The sequence below is a fragment of the Sorex araneus genome, chromosome 7 (assembly GCF_027595985.1).
Source record: "Sorex araneus isolate mSorAra2 chromosome 7, mSorAra2.pri, whole genome shotgun sequence".
Taxonomy (NCBI): Eukaryota; Metazoa; Chordata; class Mammalia; order Eulipotyphla; family Soricidae; genus Sorex; species Sorex araneus.
Window position 1 is genome coordinate 34,943,746 of NC_073308.1, and position 19,350 is coordinate 34,963,095.

General features: G+C 60.1%; 1 protein-coding gene across 4 annotated transcripts in view; it reads left to right on the forward strand.

Annotated features, from left to right (window-relative positions):
• The window catches only part of NAV1 (neuron navigator 1), a 162,173-nt gene that overhangs the window by 56,380 nt on the left and 86,443 nt on the right, over window positions 1–19,350 (forward strand). For all 4 annotated transcript variants that reach the window (XM_055144194.1, XM_055144196.1, XM_055144193.1 and 1 more), the window contains exons 4-5: window positions 8,356–8,458; window positions 11,929–12,294. In XM_055144194.1, coding sequence (XP_055000169.1) covers window positions 8,356–8,458; window positions 11,929–12,294 — 469 coding nt within the window. The remainder of the gene's footprint in view (window positions 1–8,355; window positions 8,459–11,928; window positions 12,295–19,350) is intronic.

The following is a 19,350-nucleotide window of genomic DNA, read 5'->3' on the forward strand; positions in this document are numbered from 1 at the left end:
TTACCTACAGAGGGGACTTATTTAGCCGAGCCCCGACAGCTAGTTCATGAGCTCCACGGACACCAAGCCGGGGTCTCCTACCTGCTCCTGCATCCCCGCCGTCTGGCCTCCGACTCGCACTGCTGCACCTAGCCGGTCGCCACCTTGCTGGCCCTCTGCTGCTCCCAGCCCGGAGCCCCGTGCGGACTATTCTTGTTCCTGGCTTTCCCGCACCCCCCAAGCCCAAACCCAAACCCACAGCACACCACAGCTGAACCAAAAGATGCCTGTGTGAGGCTGGGCTGTGGAGGGGGGTGGAGGGGACATGGAGGGACGTGGATGGAGACGGGGGGGCACCCCCTCCTCATAGGGGGGCCTCCTTCCTCCTGTCTCTGGCTGATTTTATTTCCTCTCTTGCCTGTTTTACCTCCTCTCTCTGATCGGCTTCGCCTCCTCCCTTTGGCCAGCTTCATGTCCCCTCTCTGGCCAGCTTCACCCCTTCCCCAGCTGCACACATCCAGGCAGCTGCCGCTTTCTTAGGCGCTGGCCCCGGGAGGGTCTGGCCCAGCTGGAGGCCCTTGGCTAAATGCCCGGTGCACAGGGTTCCGTGCTCTCTCGAGCGAGGCTGGGAAGCCGGGACCCCTCTGGGAGCAGGAGGCCCAGGGTCACGCTGTGGGGTCTGTGGCAGCCGCCTCTGACAATATGTGATGTACGGGGGAGGGGGGGGCGTGAACCAGGCAGCAGGGTCAGACAGCAGAGTCCCCCCTGCGGGCTCCAGGGAAGGGGGGCTCGTCTGTGTGTTTGGGGGGCAGGGGGCTTCTGGGTCCTCTGCAGGGAGGCTGGGGGCCTTGGAGCAGGCCGAGTCCCTGCCAGACCCTCAATGGGCATCAGTCCGCCTCCTCGTGACGGCTCAGAGTAGGGGCCAGAGCCTGGAAGGGTCCAAAGGTGCACAGAGGGGTGCTGCCACCCCACTCCTGCTGGAACCGGGGTTTGTTTCCCGAGGCAGAGAGACGGGTCCACTACCTGCAGCCCACTGGCCACATGAGAACCGCCCGGTGCTGGTGGGTGGCGCAGGCTAGGACGGGCTTCGTAGACAAAGGCTGGCGGCTCTGGGGGCTGGAGTGATAGCACAGCGGGTAGGGCGTTTGCCTTGCACGCGGTCGACCCAGGTTCAAATCCCAGCATCCCATATGGTCCCCCGAGCACTGCCAGGGGTAATTCCTGAGTGCATGAACCAGGAATGACCCCTGTGCATTGCCGGGTGTGACCCAAAAAGCAAAAAAAAAAAAAAAAAAAAAAAAGGCTGGCAGCTCTGTCTCTGGGGGAGTGCAGGGGGCAGGGGGCTCAAGACCCCTGTCCCTAATGACTTATCAGAATGGCCTCCGGGGCCGGAGAGAACTCCGCAGACAGAAGGCCTTATTCCGCTCCCAGGTGGTCCCTCCACAGTGCTCCAGAGGCCTCAGACCAGCAAGAAAGAGAGGGGCAGAGGGCCCGGCTGTGAAGCCCAGGCCTCGGTGTCCCTCCTCAGGATGCCTTAGGACTCGCATTCAGCCCTCCCGGGGAGCCCCTCACCTGCCACCTCAGCCCGGTCCTTCCAGAAGGCTGGTGCACGCGTCCCTCTGTCCCTCAGGGCCACATGCAGGCACTGACCCCTGGGCCGGAGCAGTGAAGCGGAAGTCACTGAGGTTTGCTTCATTGTCAGCTAGTAACTAACGACGTGCGGAGTGTGGGCACACTTGGTTACCGGTGAGGGATGCCCACGCGGCAGCCCCGCTCCGTCCTTTCCAAACCTGGGGGCCATTGCCCTTGGATGGCGTGCACCCTACCCCTCTCTGGGTCAGACTTAGGCGTTTCCAGGGCAGAGGCAGGCTCCGAGGGGGAGTGTGGGGGGGGCATCACTCCAGTGAGGGTCACAGCGGAGTCTACCCACCTTCTTTTTTCCTCCCTCCCTCTCTCCAATCCTTCCTTTCCAACCTTCCACCTCCCTCCCTCTCCACTTCCTTCCTTGCCTTCTTACTTTTCCTCCTGCCTTTCCTTCCCTCCCTGCTCTTCCCTTATGTACCTTCCTCCCTTCCTTTTTATTCTTTCCCTTCTTCCCTTCCTTCCCTCTCTCCCTCCCTTTCTTCCTCCCTTCCCTCCCCTCCCCTCCCTCCCCTTCCCTTCCCTTCCCTCCCCTCCCCTCCCCTCCCCTTCCTCTTTTCCCTTCCCTTCCCTCCCCTTCCCTCCCCTTCCCTCCCCTCCCCTCCCCTCCCTCCCTTCCCCTCCCCTCCCCTCCCCTCCCTTCCCTTCCCTCTCTTCCTTCCTTCCTCTCTTCCTTCCTCTCTTCCTTCCTTCCTTCCTTCCTTCCTTCCTTCCTTCCTTCCTTCCTTCCTTCCTTCCTTCCTCCCTCCCTCCCTCCCTCCCTCCCTCCCTCCCTCCCTCCCTCCCTCCCTCCCTTCCTTCCTTCTCTTTCCTCCGTGCGTGCCTCCGGACTGCAGGCGGGCCCTTCCCATCTAAACACAGACAGGACAGCGTCCCCCCGGAGTCCTGAATACGTGCCGCCTCGCTTCTCAGCCTTTTGGCCAAGGTCAAGTGTAGTGCCTGAGTATGTGCTGCACGCAGGCGCACTCAGGGCAGCGAGAAGCAGCCAGGAGTGGCCGCCTGAGGCAGGTCTCTGTGGCTAGTTAGCCCGCTAGCTTGCGTCCAGCCACTTTGGAGGGAACCTCCCCAGTGTTCGTGGGCCTGGGGCCACTGGCTGCGTTACTCGGCCCTCGGTGCCCCTGAGGGTGTGGGGCTCGGTCCAGCACTGCAGAGCTCCGTGTGGAGCAGGGATGGGTCACAGCCTGTGCTTGTCCTGCTGAACTCTCTGGCCCCAAAGGACACCGCTGCCCGTGGCGGCGTCAGCGGTCCCGAGGAGGACGCCTGGGCCTCGTGCCCGCGCGCCTCCCCCCCGCAGCCAGCCCTCTTGTTGAAAGAATTTCCCCTCCTGGAGTTGTTTGGGCTCTGCAGCTGTGTCACACCGCACACGGCCTCTGGGTCACTCTGGCCCTGGGGAGGTGACGGGCCTTCAACTCTTAGTCTGAACCCAGGCCCAGCTGTTCTTTTTATAGGATACTTGGCGGGGGCGGGGGGGGGGGGAGGGAGGGAGGTTTTTTTTACTTATTTACTTTGGGGTTAGGTTTGGGGTCACACCTGGTGGTGCTCGGGGTGGCTGAGTTGTCACCTCAGCCCTATTTTCTTTTTTTTTTCTTTTTGGATCACACCCAGCCATGCACAGGGGTTACTCCTGGCTCTGCACTCAGGAATCACCCCTGGCGGTGCTCAGGGGACCATATGGGATGCTGGGATTTGAACCCGGGTCGGCCGCGTGCAAGGCAAACGCCCTACCCGCTGTGCTATCACTCCAGCCCCGCCCTATTTTCTTTTTTACTCCCTCTCTCCCCTCTTGTTGTTGCTGTTGTTGCCATGACCAGGGGCTCACACGGCAGTGCTCGGCTGCTGGCTGTGTAACAGGCTTGCAGGCATGCTCAAGGGGCCTCAGTCCTTGGCGGAAGAGCAGTGAATGGCTGTGGCGCTTGTGGGGGTGACCATGTCACATATGTGCCCCCCCCCCAGAGTCATCTCCCACACACTGCTGCCCGTACTCCTTTTGATTTGTGCTGCTGGCTAGAAGTGGCATCCCTTGACAGTGCGCTCTCTCTCTCTCTCTCTCTCTCTCTCTCTCTCTCTCTCTCTCTCTCTCTCTCTCTCTCTCTCTCACACACACACACACACACACACACACACACACATACACACACACATACACACCCCACTGTGGTAGGGACAGAAATCACTTGAGGCATCAGGGATCACAGACAGCATAGCTGCCTAGATCTGACTCAGCACATGTGGGACACCAAGGATTTGAATGTGTGACCAGACGCTTGCCAGGTCGGCTGTTGAGGCCCAGCATTATTCCTCCAGACCCAGTTTTCACAATTGTGTGGGGACTAGGGATGTGGCTCAGCAGTAGAGCACATGCCTTGTATGTGTAAGGCCCTGGGTTCGAGCCCCGGCACATCACATCACAGACACACACACACACACACACACACACACACACACTCACACACACACACACACACACACACACACACACACACTTCAGTCATAAAAATATTGCGGTTTGTAGGAGAACTCGCCAGGGCTGATGTGCTCACGGAGACCCTCCTGAGCTGCTCACCAGGTTCCCCCACGCCGTGTCTGGTTTTGTTTGTTTGGGGGCCATACTCAGTGGTGCTCAGGAATTACCCCGGCGGGGCTCCGGAGGTGGAATCAAACCCGGGTTGGCCACACAAGCCAGGCGTCCGGCCCACTGTACCGTTGCTCCAACCCCATCTGCTGTGTCCAGGTGCCCGTAGGCCTGCGCCCTCCAGCCCAGGCATCTGACCACGCAGGGGTGGCCCTGAGACACGGTGACGTGTGCCTCAAACAGCTTCTCGCCTCCTGTCCTCACGAGAGACATTAGGGGAAGCCCAGAGGTGTGCTGGGGACCAGGGCTGGGGTGGGACACAGGTTAGAAGTGGGTAAGTGTGTGTGTGTGTGTGTGTGTGTGTGTGTGTGTGTGTGTGTGTGTGTGTATGGGGGGGATTGTTCTTTTGCAAATGCAGCTTATATCCTTTGTTCTGGGGACCACATAAAGTGGTGCTCCGGGACGATGCCATACGGTGCAAGGCTGCTTGCAGCCCCTGGTGGCCCCGTGGCCCCGTGGCCCCTCACTGCTGCGATAAAGCTAGACATGAATCAGGAAGCCCATCCTAAGGCCCCCTTGCCCCCCAGCCTCGGAAAAGCTCAGCGTCCTGCTCGGTGGAGACCCTTCTAATGTGCGTGTCAGTCCTCTGTTCCCTAGGCCACTAGTCTCCGCCCAGAATGTGTCTGTCCGCCCACCTTCCCTGCCCCCTGCAGCCCAGCCAAACTTAGGAGGGAGTCCTGTCCAGATGCAGCATGGAGTACTCAAGGCAACCACCAGGGGGCACTGCGAAGGAGAGTCAGGGTGTCCTGCCGCCGCCCCTCTAGGCCAAGGAGCAAAGAGCAGCTCCTGGTCCCTGCAGAAAATAAAAACTGCCCCGACTGAGGCCAGCAACACCGGGGGGGCCGGAAGGAGGAGGTGCCGCCAGCACACCTTCTCCAGATGGAGCCCTGGTGACACTGAGCAGCAACTAACACGGCTCCAGGATTCGGGACTGGGACACATCTGAGCCGCGCGGCCGCTAATGCGGCTGCGCGACCTTTTCTAAAACCTGAAAACATACAATCTTTTAATGGAAAACTAATTATCAAATGCCTCCTTATTAGGGTTATCTTGTTTGGGGGTATAACTCCCACAACAATAGTGAGTTTTGTGTTGAAATATGGAACGTAATCAAGGTGAAGAGAAAATGAAGTGAAATTCATCAGTTATACATTTGGGGTGGGGGGCGGGGGGTATACCGGGGATTTTGGTGGTGGAATATGGGCACTGGTGAAGGGATGGTGTTTGAATACGGTATAACTGAGACATAAACCTGAGAACTCTGTAACTTTCCACATGGTGATAAAATTTAAAAAAATAATAAAAATAAATAGAGAAAAAAAAAAACTGTCCCGACTGAGCCTGTAGGGTGGACACCGGGCTAGTTTCTGTTCTCCCTGTGCCCTCCAGCCAGTCTGTCCTCCTCCCCCAGGCTGACTTAGCAGGAATCACTTCCAGGGATGGTTGTGGCTCTGAGTGTTAGCAAGTCTAGAAGATCTGGGGTCAACCTGCCCCCTTCCCTGACCCTGAAATGGGGTGGGAGCGGGGTGGGTCAAGGACGGAAGAGGTGGGGGCAGGAGGGCACTGAGCATTGACTGAGAGGAGAAAAATGGCTTTTTGTGCCATTTCTGGAGCCCTGAGACCACTTCCTGCAGCCCAGCGCTTTGTCTCAGGCCTGGAGTCCAGGGAGTGACCATAGCTCGCTGGCCACTGAGTGGGTCAATAGTTTTCTTAAGACAAAGGGCATTTTCCTAGGCCAGGCACGCAGCTCTGTGGTCAAGGGTGTGCCTGAGACCTGGGTTCAATCCCCAGCACTGTCACTGTCCCTGTCATCCCGTTGCTCATGGATTTGTTCGAGCGGGCACCAGTAACATCTCTCATGGTGAGACTTATTGCTACTGTTTTTGGCATATCCAATACGCCACGGGGAGCTTGCCAGGCTCTGCCGTGCGGGTGCGATACTCTCCGTAGCTTGCCGGGCTCTCTGAGAGGGACGGAGGAATCGAACACGGGTCGGCCGCGTGAAAGGTGAACGCCCTACCACTGTGCTATTGCTACACTAACAAAACCAACCTTGGCGGCTGACAAGGACATGTCCAGTCGGCCATGTGGCCACTGTCTTCCTCTGGTGACTGAGGCCACATCCCGTGGTCCTGGGGGTGCTTGTGGTTTGGGGGCCGTTTTTATATACAGCATCTACTCTGCCACTTCTGCCACTTCTCGAGGCCCCGTGCATTGATTTTTTTTTGCTTGGTTTGTTTTTAGGTCACACCCAGCTGCACTCAGGGCTTGCTCCTGGCTCTGTGCTCAGCGATCACTCCTGGCGGGCTCTGGGCACCATAGGGGATGCTGGGGGTTGAACCTGGGTCAGCTGTGTGCTAGGCCCCAGTCGTTGTCCTATCTCTCTGCCCCCCTGGAACCTCCAGATGTGGCCCTGTTTTAAATTGCAGCCCTTCCCAGACATCCTGAGTGTCCCTGCACACCTGCTGTGTGTTTGTGTGTTGTCACCCTGCCTGGTGCCGTGGCACAGATGCCAGCTGACAGGCAGAGGAATTGGTTTCTTCCCCCCCACACACACCTGAGCTGCTGAGAAGCTGGACCACAGCGCCACCCCCTGACTGACGCAGGAAGGGCGGTCCCCGAGAAATCGCTGGGTGACTCTGGGTCCCTTTCCCAGAGGGGGTACGCTCTGCTCCCCACTCCCCCGAGGTGCACATGCCTTTCCCTCGTTTCTGCCAAGCATTGCCCAGCCAGCCCAGACACCCACATCTTGGCACCGCACTCCTGGGCCCCGTGTGGACATTTGAGAACCAACCAGGCTCCAGAAATACTCACATCCCGTTCTAACCCTGTGTGCATGCCAGGGGAACTCTCAGGTGGCACATGCCAGGACAATCAGTCTGACGGCCAGTGGGTGACGCCAGTGCTGGACAGACTCCACCCCAGAGCGCCCCCCCTTCCCCATCCTCCACGGGCCCTTCCGGCTGGGTGATGGGGGTCCCATGCCTATGGTTCTCCCGCCGGCCTGAGCCCTCCTGACGGCTTCAGAAATGCTCCTTTGGCTGGAGGGACGTTCAGGCTCCTGCTGAGAGCACCAGGGCTTGGGATGGGGGAAAGGGGGTGGCAGGGGGCACCCCAGCTCTTGGGTTTCTCAGTGACTTCCGTTCACCGTTGTTGTTCTGACTTGTTCCAGTCTTTCGAGCTCTGATTTCTGCTTCCAGTGTCAAAGGGAACCCCTGGGCCAGGCTGACTCCATTCGGGGGCTGGGGCGCCCCGTGGTCAGGACCTTAGCTGTGGCCTGGCTCCCTGGGGGGTGGGGGCGGGAGGGCTGGAAGAACAAGGAAGCAGAAGGCTTTTGGGGGTTCTGGATGCCTGGGCACTTCGAGTTCCAAGTCCCCCAGAACCCCCACATGTGGCCCTCCTATCAGAGGGTCCCAGGGTGCCTCTGGGGGTCCCAAGATGCCTCTGAGGGTTCCGGGGTGCCTCGGAGGGCCCCTACGGGAAAGGAGCGGGGGGCATCTGCATTCACTGCTCGTCCTCCTGCTCCTGGTTACTCACTGCCTGGATCGTGAGTGAGATACAACGACCCCCACACACTGAGGGTTATTGGGGTCACCCTGCACCCCCTTTCCCACGGGGCTGGCTCCCTGTCCAGGACTCAGTCTCTCCTCAGAGAAGGGCAGCTCTCTCCTCCCCCCGCACTGCTGGGGCCTCCCTCCCGCAAGGGTGGCCACTCAGGCCTGGGTTTGGGGGTGCGGTGTGCCCGGCCCAGCTTCTCTCCAGGGTTGGCCTCCTCCCTCGTGCTGCGGTTGGTGGCAGCACTGGTCACCAGGGCAAGGGTCTCCACCCCCGCAGGCTGGGCAGACCCTCTGTGGGAGCGGCATCCCCCCCGCCAAGAGCCCAAGGGCTGTCTCTGTGCCTCGCTGGACGCTGGGCTCAGGCAGACGCCCGGAAACCCGGAAAGCATCTCCCCCAAACAAAGCCGGGGTACAGGTCAGACCCTGGGGACCTGGTTGCAGCTCAGGGCCCCAGGACTGGGCATCCGCGTGTTCCGGTCCCCTGGGCAGGTCCCCAGGCTCCCAGCGGTCAGCCACACTCACCACCCGCCTTTCTTCTCCCTCTAGACCCCGAGTCCCAGAGAAAGAGAACCGTGCAGAATGTTCTGGATCTTCGGCAGAACCTGGAGGAGACCATGTCCAGCCTCCGTGGCTCCCAGGTGGCGCACAGGTAAGGACGGGGTGACCAGGGAGAGGACCCTTCCCCCGGCTGCCCCCCAGCCCGGGGACGAGAGGCCCCAGGTGCAGTGTGGCACCTGCATGCCCCCTCCGGAGGGCTCCCAGGCTCCCTGGCCCGGCGCCTGCGTCTCCCACCCAACTCTCCAACCCACTGGCCCCCGGAATTTGGGGCTCCCAGCCCTGCACCTCCTCAGCCTTCTCTCGAGAGGAGCCCTCATGCCATCCCACCCCGTGGTCCAGGCCCAGGCGCACCACGGGGCCCACACAGTGCCACCCAGGTGCAGGCCACGCGGGGGCACCCCTCCTGGCAGCCCCCCCCTGCAGCCTCCAGCTGTGTGGGTCATACCCCCCTCCTGCGGCACGGCTCTGAGCCAGCGGCCTGCTGGCCCTGGTCTCTGCTCTGACTCACTCAACCCCACCCCCCACCCCCCCAGGCTGCCCAGATGAGCTCATGCCGTCAGCTCCAGGGGGGACAGAGGGGAGAGGGACTGGGTCCAGACAGCCAGGATTGGGAAATCCTGGGGGTGCGGGGCGAGGCGGAGAGAGGACAGGAAGCAGCATCTGGGCTTGGAGCAGCTAGGACTCTTAGCCCATGTTTGGACTTACATACCTCTGGTGACAGGGAGCTCATTACCTGTCAGTGGTGGCAGGCTGTGGCCACGATTATGAGGGTCCTTCCCTAGTGGCCCTGGTTCTCCTGCTTCAGACCCTCTTTTCACTTCCTTCCTCTCCTCCTCCCCCTTGTCCCTCCCGTTGTCCATATCAGAGCCCCCCAGGGTTCCCTCTGTACATCTGGCCCACCCCAGCTTTGGGAGGAGCTGTGACCCAGGAACCAGGGTCTGAGGAACCAGGCTGTGTGTAGGGGGGTTGCCGAGGGGAGAGTATCTCGAGGCCCCTCGTGTCTTCATCAAGCCCTGAGCGGGTGGACAGGGAGTGGCCAGTGGGCCTGATTATTTCGGGGACCGTCCTCCTCCCACCCCAAGCAGGGGAGCTGCTGCAACAGCTCAGCCCCAGGTCACCCCCAGCCCTGTGCCAGAGCGGAGAGGGTCACACCCCAAATGACTCACCCACGGGGGAAGGGCCGGCATCGTGCCCAGCCTCCCCGGGCCACTGACTCTGACTGCCCGCACCCCACCCCGTGAATCAGGACTCGGGGAGCCCATCAGGGGGACCCCGACAGGCGCTGTGTGGCTTTCCCCAGGGGTAAGGGGCACCCGAGTCTTGTCCATGAGAATCCAGGGTGCGGGGAATAGGCCTGCTCCCATCTGCCCTGGGGGGAGAGGAACTGGGAGCCCCAGCGGGTGTGTTTGTCCTGACCACGAGCCACTTTCCCCGTGGCCTGCTGCCACTGTGGCTCCCACTCCAATTTCAGGGCAGAACTCTGTTCTCCCGGTGTGGCTGCTCCTGCTCCAGCCCCACGCCACGCCCCGGGGGTCCCTGCCTTCAGCTCTGCCTGCCCGCAGGGGTTCGCATCCTTCATCCCGCTGCTCAGTCCTGGGGATGGGCAGGAAAGAACCATTCCAGGTGGGGGCCTTGGCTGGGCCTCACTCACCCATCGCCCCACCCCTGCCCATCAGAGGGGCTTCCGTGTCCAGCCAGTTGGCCCCATGCACGCTGGCCCTCACCCTCACAGCCCCTCGCCCCCTGCCAGGAGCTTTCTCCTCTGGGCGTGAGGTGGCCAGCTCTACCCAGTTCCTCTTCTGAAATGTAGCTTCCTGCCCCGCTTCTCTATTTCCACAGGCTTGCTTCCCCAGTCTGGGCCGGGGGGCTGGGGCTGGGGAGGAAATGAAACCCTCCTTCTGGCTCTGGGTCCCCACCCCCAAACCCCTCCCCAGAGAGAGGCAGGGCTGGGAGCCTGGAGCAGCCTGGAGAGGCGTTTGGGGGACAAACTAAAGCAGCGAGAGAGGAAGGGGCACCAATATTGTGGGTTGTATTGGAAGACCCTTTCGCCGGGCACTTGCCTGGCATGCGTGAGGCCCTGGGTTCGAACCCTGAGTCTGGCCGCTCGCTCCAGTCCCTGTGCCACATTCGCTTCATCCCCGGGGTACTGACCAGCTGTCCTGGACTCTGGCTTCTCCTCGCTGCTCTGAGCCTTCTCGCCCCTTCCTCCTGCTCATGGCCTTGTCTCCTCCGGCCAGTGCTCCCTGCCCCCACATTGAACGAGAGCTTCTCTGCCCTTTCGCTGCCCGGGATTGGTTCTCTGGTTTGTTCTCGAACATCGGCCTGTGCAAGGTGCCAGACTGCCCAGCACTGCCGCCTCCGCCTTTGGGGGGTCTTGCATTGACTTGGAGGGTCCCTGTGATTGGCAGCCAGGGACACAGAGGAATGCCAGAAGGGAGAGGCTGGGTGGGGAGCAGGACCCTCCAGGGAGCTTGTCGGCCACCTCCTCCCACCCCCCACTCACCCCAACATCTCAGGACCGAGACGCACTGAAACCAAAACCCTCTTTTTTCGGGGTCAGCAGAGACCTTTCCGGGGAGCACTGTCCTGGTCTCGGACAACTTTATAAAAATAAGGATCCGGGTCCGGTCCTACTCCCCCAAGTGCCTGGGGACGAGGCACCTCAGCTTCCTGAAGCTCATGTCTAGCCTCATGCCAGCTCCTTACTCAGGCCAGGCTGACTTCTGTGGGCTGAGCCCTTGGACCCGCACCTTTGTGGATTGGATGTGTCCCAGCTGCTGGACTGGGGGTTTCGGGGGTCTGCGTCCAAAGCGCATGCAGGCCACGTGTCTGAGCACGTCCCCACTGTGGCCACTGCTGCCGTCAGAGACCCCTCCTGCCCCCCCACACCCCAGGCTCCCTGAGGCTAAGCCTGAGCCCAACACGCTCCTTTGCAAGTCCACCTTGGGCCTGAGCTAGGGACCCGGGGTCCGGCCTTCATCCTCTGTCCAGTCAGGACCTCTCTGCTCCCCACTGATGTCCAGACCCACCTCACCATAGGTTCCCGAAGCCTTTCCTGTGTTGCTTTGGAATCCTCCAGACAGCCCTCGTCTGGAGGGGAAATGCACTCGTCCTCTGCGCTCTGACAAAAAGAGGGATGGATGCCCCCAGTCTAAGCAGAAAGACCCATCCGGGCCTTGGAAGAGCCAGCAACCCTCGCCTGCTTCCAGGTGGTGGGTGTGGAGACATGGACCCTTCGGGGACCCTTGGTGCTTACTTAGCACCGACTTGGTTGTCAGTCTCTGTAGAAGAGACCCTGATGCCACCAGCACCCCCTGCTCTGCTGGTCCCCACTGCCGCCACCTGGCTACCCAGTAAACAGCCGGACAGGATTCCCTCCCCCCTGCCCCTCCCACCCCCCCCCTTATGTTCTGGCTCCATGTGCCCACTAGCCCTGCACTCTGCCCACCTGAGCTTGCACGTGTAGCATTGATAGCGCCCCTGTGCCAGGCGCCTCTGCGTGGGGGGCAGGTGGAGAGGAGATGCCCGCAGCCCACCAGCGCCCCTGTGCTCTCTGCCCAGCTCCCTGGAGATGGCCTGCTACGACAGCGACGACGCCAACCCCCGCAGCGTGTCCAGCCTCTCCAACCGCTCGTCGCCGCTCTCCTGGCGCTACGGCCAGTCCAGCCCGCGGCTGCAGGCAGGGGACGCGCCGTCGGCGGGCGGCAGCTGCCGCTCCGAGGGGCCGCCCGCCTGGTACATGCACGGCGAGCGCGCCCACTACTCGCACACCATGCCCATGCGCAGCCCCAGCAAGCTCAGCCACATCTCCCGCCTGGAGCTGGTCGAGTCCCTGGACTCGGACGAGGTGGACCTCAAGTCTGGCTACATGAGTGACAGTGACCTCATGGGCAAGACCATGACGGAGGACGACGACATCACTACAGGGTAAGGCCGAGGCCCCTCGCCTGTGCCACACCTTCGCCCGCTGGTGTGTGGCTGCCCCGAAATTGGGGCGAGTGGGGAACGGGACGGATGCGCGAGGACCTGATTGGTCTGGTCGGAGAAGGCGCTTCTCCCTTATTGGTCTCTGTCGCTGTCAATCTGTGGTCCGCCCCGCCCAGCCAGGCTTTGCTTGCAGGGCGTGGGCGGGAAGGGCCCAGGGAAATGGTCTTTGCTCTTGGGATAATACTCTGGAGTGTTCAGTGCTCCCTGCTTGTCAAGGAGGGTGGCAGCAGGCCTGCCCTTCCGCGGGCAGCTAAGGAGAAAGAATGAGAGCGTGTGCGTGGACGGGCCAGTGATACAAGAAAGCGAGTGTTAGCCCTGCTAACTTATACGGGGCTCCCACCCGTTCTGCAGCCCTCGTCAGCAGTGGACCTTTCTCGTCCCTGTTCCAGTCTATTCAGCTCCTCCCCTGGCACCGCCTGCACTCACTCTCCCAGACTGGGGGCGGCATGGAGCCCGGCAAGGGAGGGAGATGTAGGGGGAACGAAGTGCAGGAGTTCGGGGCTAGAGAGAGAGAACAGCAGGTGGGGCCGGCCCAGGTTCCATCTCAGCATCCCATCAGGTCCCATGAGCACTGCCAAGGTGATTCCTGAGTGCGGAGCCAGGAGTGAGCCCAGAGCACTGCTACGGCACGACACCCCACCACCACCACCACCCTGGCAAAGTGCTGAGGCCTTAGGGGCCTGACCAACTGCTCCAAGCTCTGAGAACAAAGCTGCAGTGGTTCTGGAATCTTCTCAGGGGTACATCTCAGTTGGTGGTTCCTTCTGCTTTCTGCCTCGTGGTTTGCCAGAACCCAGGGCCAGTGGTATCCCTTGCCTGCCCCCCACCTCAGAGGCTCCCTCTCCCCATAAAACTCAGATTTGAAAAGTGTGCACAGTGCCCCCGCCTGCTCCCCAGCTCCAGGCTGTTCCTGCCCCCGGGGATAAACTTGGAGGGATCTGCTCGGGGCCTGTCCAGCGGATGAGGCTGCTCGGGAGCAAAACAAGTGACGCACGGCGGGGCTGTTTACTTTCTGCGCTGTCCCAGGGTCACCCCACCTCACAGGACACCGCCCTCCTGCAGCTGGGACCGAGGAGAAGCTCAAAGGGCCGTACTGGGTGGGATGGTGAGCGGGTGTTGGCTGAGCCACGCCGCACAGCCTCTTCTCCGAGGTGGTGAGAGGTGGCCCTGGGGGGTGCCCACAGGGGAGGTCACTGGGCAGAGGCTCTGCCCTGCCAGCCCAACGACCATGGCAAGAAGTGTGTTGAGAAGGTCTCCTCGAGGCTGCACTCCCAGTGCACACGGGTTCCTCGATGCCTTTGCGGGGGTTTTTATGCCGAGTGAGCAGAGCCCCACCCCGGGGCAGTTAGCAGTGTGCAACGGGCTCAGGTACAGGAAGTGCTTGGGAAGTTCTGACGCAGGACTGTTGCTCTCAGAACTACGATCACTGCGCCCGTGATCACTCTTGGCGTCATTCTGAAGAGGGCCCGAGGCCCCTGCCTCCTGAGTCCCCGACACTGGCCTTTGGGGAGCACGACAAGACCCGAGCACCACCTGGGAGGCTGTGGCTGCTGGCCCATCCTGGGGGTGTCGAGGAGGGGGTGGGCGGGGGTGATTGGAGTGCCAGGAAAGTTGCCCTCTCACTTTCACACCCTCTGCCACCCTCTTCCTCGGGACAGAAGCACGTGGGTCCCGGAATCAGCAAGAGCAGAGTGGACTGAGACGGGCATGTGCCCTGCCTGCACACCCTTCACCCCAGAAGCCCCAAGAACCTGGAGTTCACGGGGGCGCGGGGCGGGGTGGGGGGAACTGCAAAATAAAGGCTTAGCCTGGCCACGTCCAAATTCAGCCCCGTCAGCCAGCCGCAGTGCTCGGTTCCAGAATTCCACATGCAGCTTTTGCGGTCGGCCTGCAATTAGCAGCAACTCTCCACACTCCCCGTCCCTGCCAGCGCTGGAGCCACACCCAGCCTTCAGCGCTTAGGAAGCCGGAGCCGGGGAGTCCGCTTCTAAGCCCCGGCAATTCTAACAGAAGCATTCTTTCCTCAAGTATGTGTTTTCACGGTGAAGCACCAGGTTCGCCTTTAGAAAGTGGCATCTGGGATCCCGCAGACTCCGCCCCACACACATACCACCCCAACCTTCCCCCCCCCCCCCCCCGCCCTCGTTTCCCTGCTCTGCTCCTCTCTGCCCTGTCATTCCTCTGGACTTCAGGTCCTGTGAGGTTTTGTCATTTAGAAAATGTCCTACCCAAGATCATTGTTCTTCATTTTCATGAACCGGGAGAGGAGGGGGGTATGGAGGGAGGGAGGGAGGCTGTTCCCAGCAGGGGTGTGTCAGCCATGCTTCCCACCCCGCCCACAGGCAATGCTGTCCTCTTGCACCCCACCCTCCCGCCCCACTGCTGCCCTGCACCATTGCTTCTGCCTCCAGGAGGCCCCAGCCTGGGACCATTGGACCACCAACAGTGAGCACTGCTGCACTCCACCCCCCACCCCTGTGACCTAGTCCCAGCAGGAGAGCTGACAGTGGATCAGGGCACGCACTGTGGGCTCTGTTCTCTGCCGGGGCAGCTTCTGTCTGGGGCTGCGTCCTCCGTCCTCCATGCAAACACCAGACCCTTTTCACGACTTACACTGGCAAAGTGGCAGGGACTGTGCTTTTTTTTTTTTTTTTTAGGTTTAGGTCTCATCCGATGTTGTTCAGGGCTTATTCTTGGCTCTGTGCTTAGAGACCACTCCTAATAAGACTCTAGGAACCACATGGGATTCCAGAGATCGAACCTGGGTTCGCTGCATGCAAGGTAGATGCTTTATTGGAGGTACTGTCTCTCAGGCCCCAGCATGGCCCATTTCCAATAGAACAAAATTGGAGGAAAGTTTCTAAATAGTCATGTGGAATCAGCAGCACTCTTGTTTCACATTGTCCCCTGAGAGAAATAGAGGTATAGATCTTCATTCAACTTGTTATTAATGATCTCTCAGATACTGTCTTCTCTATACCCAAAATTAATAATAATAATAATAATAATGGACTGGAGAGATAGTACAGCATGCAAGGTGCTTTCTTTCTGACCCGCGCTCAATCCCTGGCACACCATATGGTCCCGTGAGTACAGAGCCAGGAGTAAGCCCTGAGCACTGTGTATGGCCCCAAAACAAAACAAAAAATAGAAGCGCCAGCTATTCCAGTGCTTTCTTCGATGGTTCACTTTTCCGGGTCCCTGGTACGCGGGTCACCCCCCCTGGAAACTCTCAAGTTGTCAGTGATCCTCTTCAAACCTGGCACGGCGGTGACACAGCCCCCGCGTCACCGCCGGGGCATGTCAGCAGAGACAACCATGAGCTGGCTGGCGGCTGCCCTGCCTGACAGCTCGGCACATTTTTACCTCTTGAAAAGAGAAAAGGAATTTGGTTTTCCAAAAATAGCAAGGTCTGGAATTTAATCGAAGGCAGAAGATAAGTCGCGCAGCCATCTGTCCTTCCCGGGCTGGCCCTCAGGTTGGGTGGGTGGGCAGGGAGCAGGGGGCCACGTGCAGGAGCTGGGTGTGGGGTCCTCAGCTCCTCTGCCCCCCGTCTGCTCGCACTCAGGGTTACCTCTCCATGTCCCTAGTTCTGTCCGGGGGCATGGAGTCCTGACAGGTCTCAGTCCTGCAGCAGCAGGGGTACATGTAGACCGCACACCCCCAGGGGGCGTGTTTCTCGGATACAGGGTGATGTGGTCAGCAGTAGGGGCAGATCTGCCACCCAGACACCTAAGCCAGCAGGCCCATCTGGAGAGAGCTGAAGGGAGCGGGTCGGCCCCAGGTGGCTCGCTGCTTCGCGTGCCCCAGTCTTCCTGAGCCCTCCCCGCCTCCCCTCCCCAGCCTGTCCTCTTGAACTGTGCTCCGGGGCTCGGGAACAGATGGGATTCGTTTCCTCCTTGGCTCCGAAGTGTCCTGACGTTGAAAAATGTCAAATAAAATAAACTCTAGGTCCCTGCTTTCTCCCAGGCTGGCTCTTGAGCCCGGGCCTTAAAGGGACCCCTCCAGACTTGCTGAGTGGGCAGCCTTGATTGGCAGGTCTCCAGCCCTGCCCAGGCCACCTTCAGTGACAGACATGCTCTGGCTCTGCAGGGCTTCCTGCAGTGACCTTTTTGCAGGGTGACCTGCTTTGACCTTGAATGGGCACAAACACTGTCCTCAGTCTTTCGGGCATCACCCGAGGGGATGGACAGCTGGCCCAGGCTTGACTTCTGTTCCCAGGGAGCAAGGGATTGGGTGGGGGGGAGCGGGGGCCTCGATGGGGAGCCCCATCATTCCAGTCCGAGAAGCTTCAAGTTCAAACAGAGGGAGGGTGGGCAAGGGGTGGGTGGGAGGGGGGTAGGATGCTTTTAGGGCCTCAAAGAAGCAGTACAGAGGGGGCTGGAGAGATGGGGCAGTGGGGAAGGCACTCACCTTGTGCTCAGCGGACCTGGGTTTGGTCCCTGGCACCGTATACGCATATGGTCCCCAAGCTGTAGAGAGAGTCAGGAGCGAGTTCTGAGCTTGACTGGCAATGACCCCAAAGCCAAAAACTTTTTGTTGTTGTTTGTTTGTTTTTTGGTTTTTGGCTTGTTGGCCCACACCTGGCAGTGCTCAGGGGTTACTCCTGGCTCTGTACTCAGGAATCACTCCTGACAAGCTTGGGGGACTGATGCCGGGGATCGAGCCCAGGTCAGCTGCATGCAAGGCAAATGGTATACCTGCTGCGGTATAGCCCCGGCCCCGCCTGTGTCATTTTGCTTTTAAGTGCTGCCTTCGTGGTCTTGGCCTCCTGTGGAGCGCAGTTCCACAAACGGACCTTTGAGAACTGAGTTAGTGGAAGCTTGCCGTGCTGGCCTGCTGGGGCTGGTGAGCCCAGCTCGGCTGTCCCTGTTCCCAGACGCTCACCGAGCAGCTGTGCGGGTTCGTCATCGTCCTTTGCTTTAGTTTCCATGGCTGAAAACTATGTGTGGGGACTGTGCTCGTGAATATTTTACTTGAAAGGTAATGTGCTCAGTGCATTAACAGTTACAGGCGCTCGTTACTGTTAATTAGCTTTGTTTGTTTGTCTGGGGGCCACACCTAAGGTGCGGGGGCCTACTCCTGGTCCTGGCTTGGTGGGATGACGCAGTGCAAGAGATTGAACCAGGGGCAGCCACCTGCAAGGTAAATGCCTCACGCCGTACACCTACGCAGTCTCTCTGGTCCCAGGCAGATGGTTAGGTAGATATCTGATGACAGACAGCAGATAGACAGTCACCTGCTCGATTCTCCATGGGAATACAGGGTTGGATCAAGTGTGTCCTGACTTTTCCCGTCCTTACTGTGCGGATAAGCAACTAAGGGCTCTAGGGCCTGGACCCCATTGGACCTGCTCACAGGCTGTCGCCATGTGGCCAGTGCGGCCCCTTGTGTGGTGTGTGTCACAGAGCCAGCACTGTTGCGGGGGGCGGGGGGGGGGAGGAAGCGCTGTCCAGCTAAGCAGGTTGCACACAGAACCCCCTTCCGGACTGTGGCCACTTTCCCACCGTTGCTTGCTCTGTTCTCTGTCCCGCACTCATTGTTGGATGGAAGAGTTTGAAGCTGGGGCACAGGATCTGCGAGCTGGTGGCCCCAGAAAACTGCGGCAAGTTGTGGGGGTGGGGGGTGTGTCTGGGCGGAGTGAGAAGGTCCCTGAGGGTGGGGGGCAACTGGGCTCAGAGCCTTCTGGGAGATTATTTTGGACACCCTGAGGCTGCCTGCCTGAAGGGCTGGGAGACTGTGACCCACCCCCCACTGTTGGCTGAGGGCACATCCTAGGGACCCTGCATCCTGGTTTCTCTACCGTGTTCCCTGAAGGCTGATAACTGAGAGTTGCAGGTGTCTAAGGCCTCACCACAGAGGGGCTGGAGAAGAGGAGAGTAAGTCAGTCACAGAGGAAGGAGGGTGTGCAGTCAGATCCCTGGGTCTTTATTTATTTATTTAGCTTTTTAGGTCACACCCAGCGATACACAGGGGCTACTCCTGGCTCTGCACTTAGGAATTACTCCTGGTGGTGCTCGGGGGAATCATATGGGGTGCTGAAAACTGAACCTGGGTCGACCGCATGCAAGGCAGATGCCTTACCTGCTGTGCTATTGCTCCAGCCCCCCAGGTTCCTGGGTCTTAAGATACCCCGTACTCTTCTTTGCGGGGAGGGCAGAGGCGGGAGGGAAGGTGCCTCCTCAGCAGTGCTCAGGGGGCCTTGGGGGTACTTGCAGTGCTTCTTGGCTTGGCAGGCCATCACTGATGCTAGGAACTGAGGCTGTGGTGCTGCTCTGACTCTGCATTGCGGGGGATGACCAGAACCACTGTACCAGAGCTCAGGGAACGCCATGGCCATCTCTGGCACACCCCTGACCACCTAACTATCTCTCTGGCCCCAATTTTTTTTTTCTTCCAGTTATAGGGCCATGCCCGGTGGTACTCATGATGCTGACGATGCCCCGGGGAGACCGCATAGTGCTGGAGTCGAGCCCAGGGCTCCTGCATGCACCCATGCACAGACACCCTGAGCTCCCCCCGGCCCCTGGACCCCCAGCCTCATCCCAGCCCTTCACACAGCAGTACAAGAGTGCTCCTTCTGGGTATGGGCTTAATCTGAATTGCAACATTTGTTCAAACTCAGTAGGGTTGGTGGAAAGTTGGAGTAAGGCAGGTATTCCCCAGGGGCAGCTGGATGTATGTGGTTGCCATAGCAACCTATGTAGGCTGCGGTGTGGCTCCTCCCCCTGTGTGTCCTAGTAACCTACTATTGAGCCGCCGCTTTTCACTGCCTTGGCTGCCATACACTCCGGCTGCCGCTGCGGCCTCACTCTCCCCTGCAGGGCGCCCGCCCGCCCACGCGTCGTCTCCTCTCACCTCCTTAATGGTCATTCCCCTCGTTTATTCCCTAAAATCTGTATGTTCTGTGATAAGCACACTGGGCTTGTGTGGTGCCTGGGATGTTCCAGGGAGAGCAGGCTGGGGTTCAGCTCTGCGGGGTTCTGGCAAACCTGC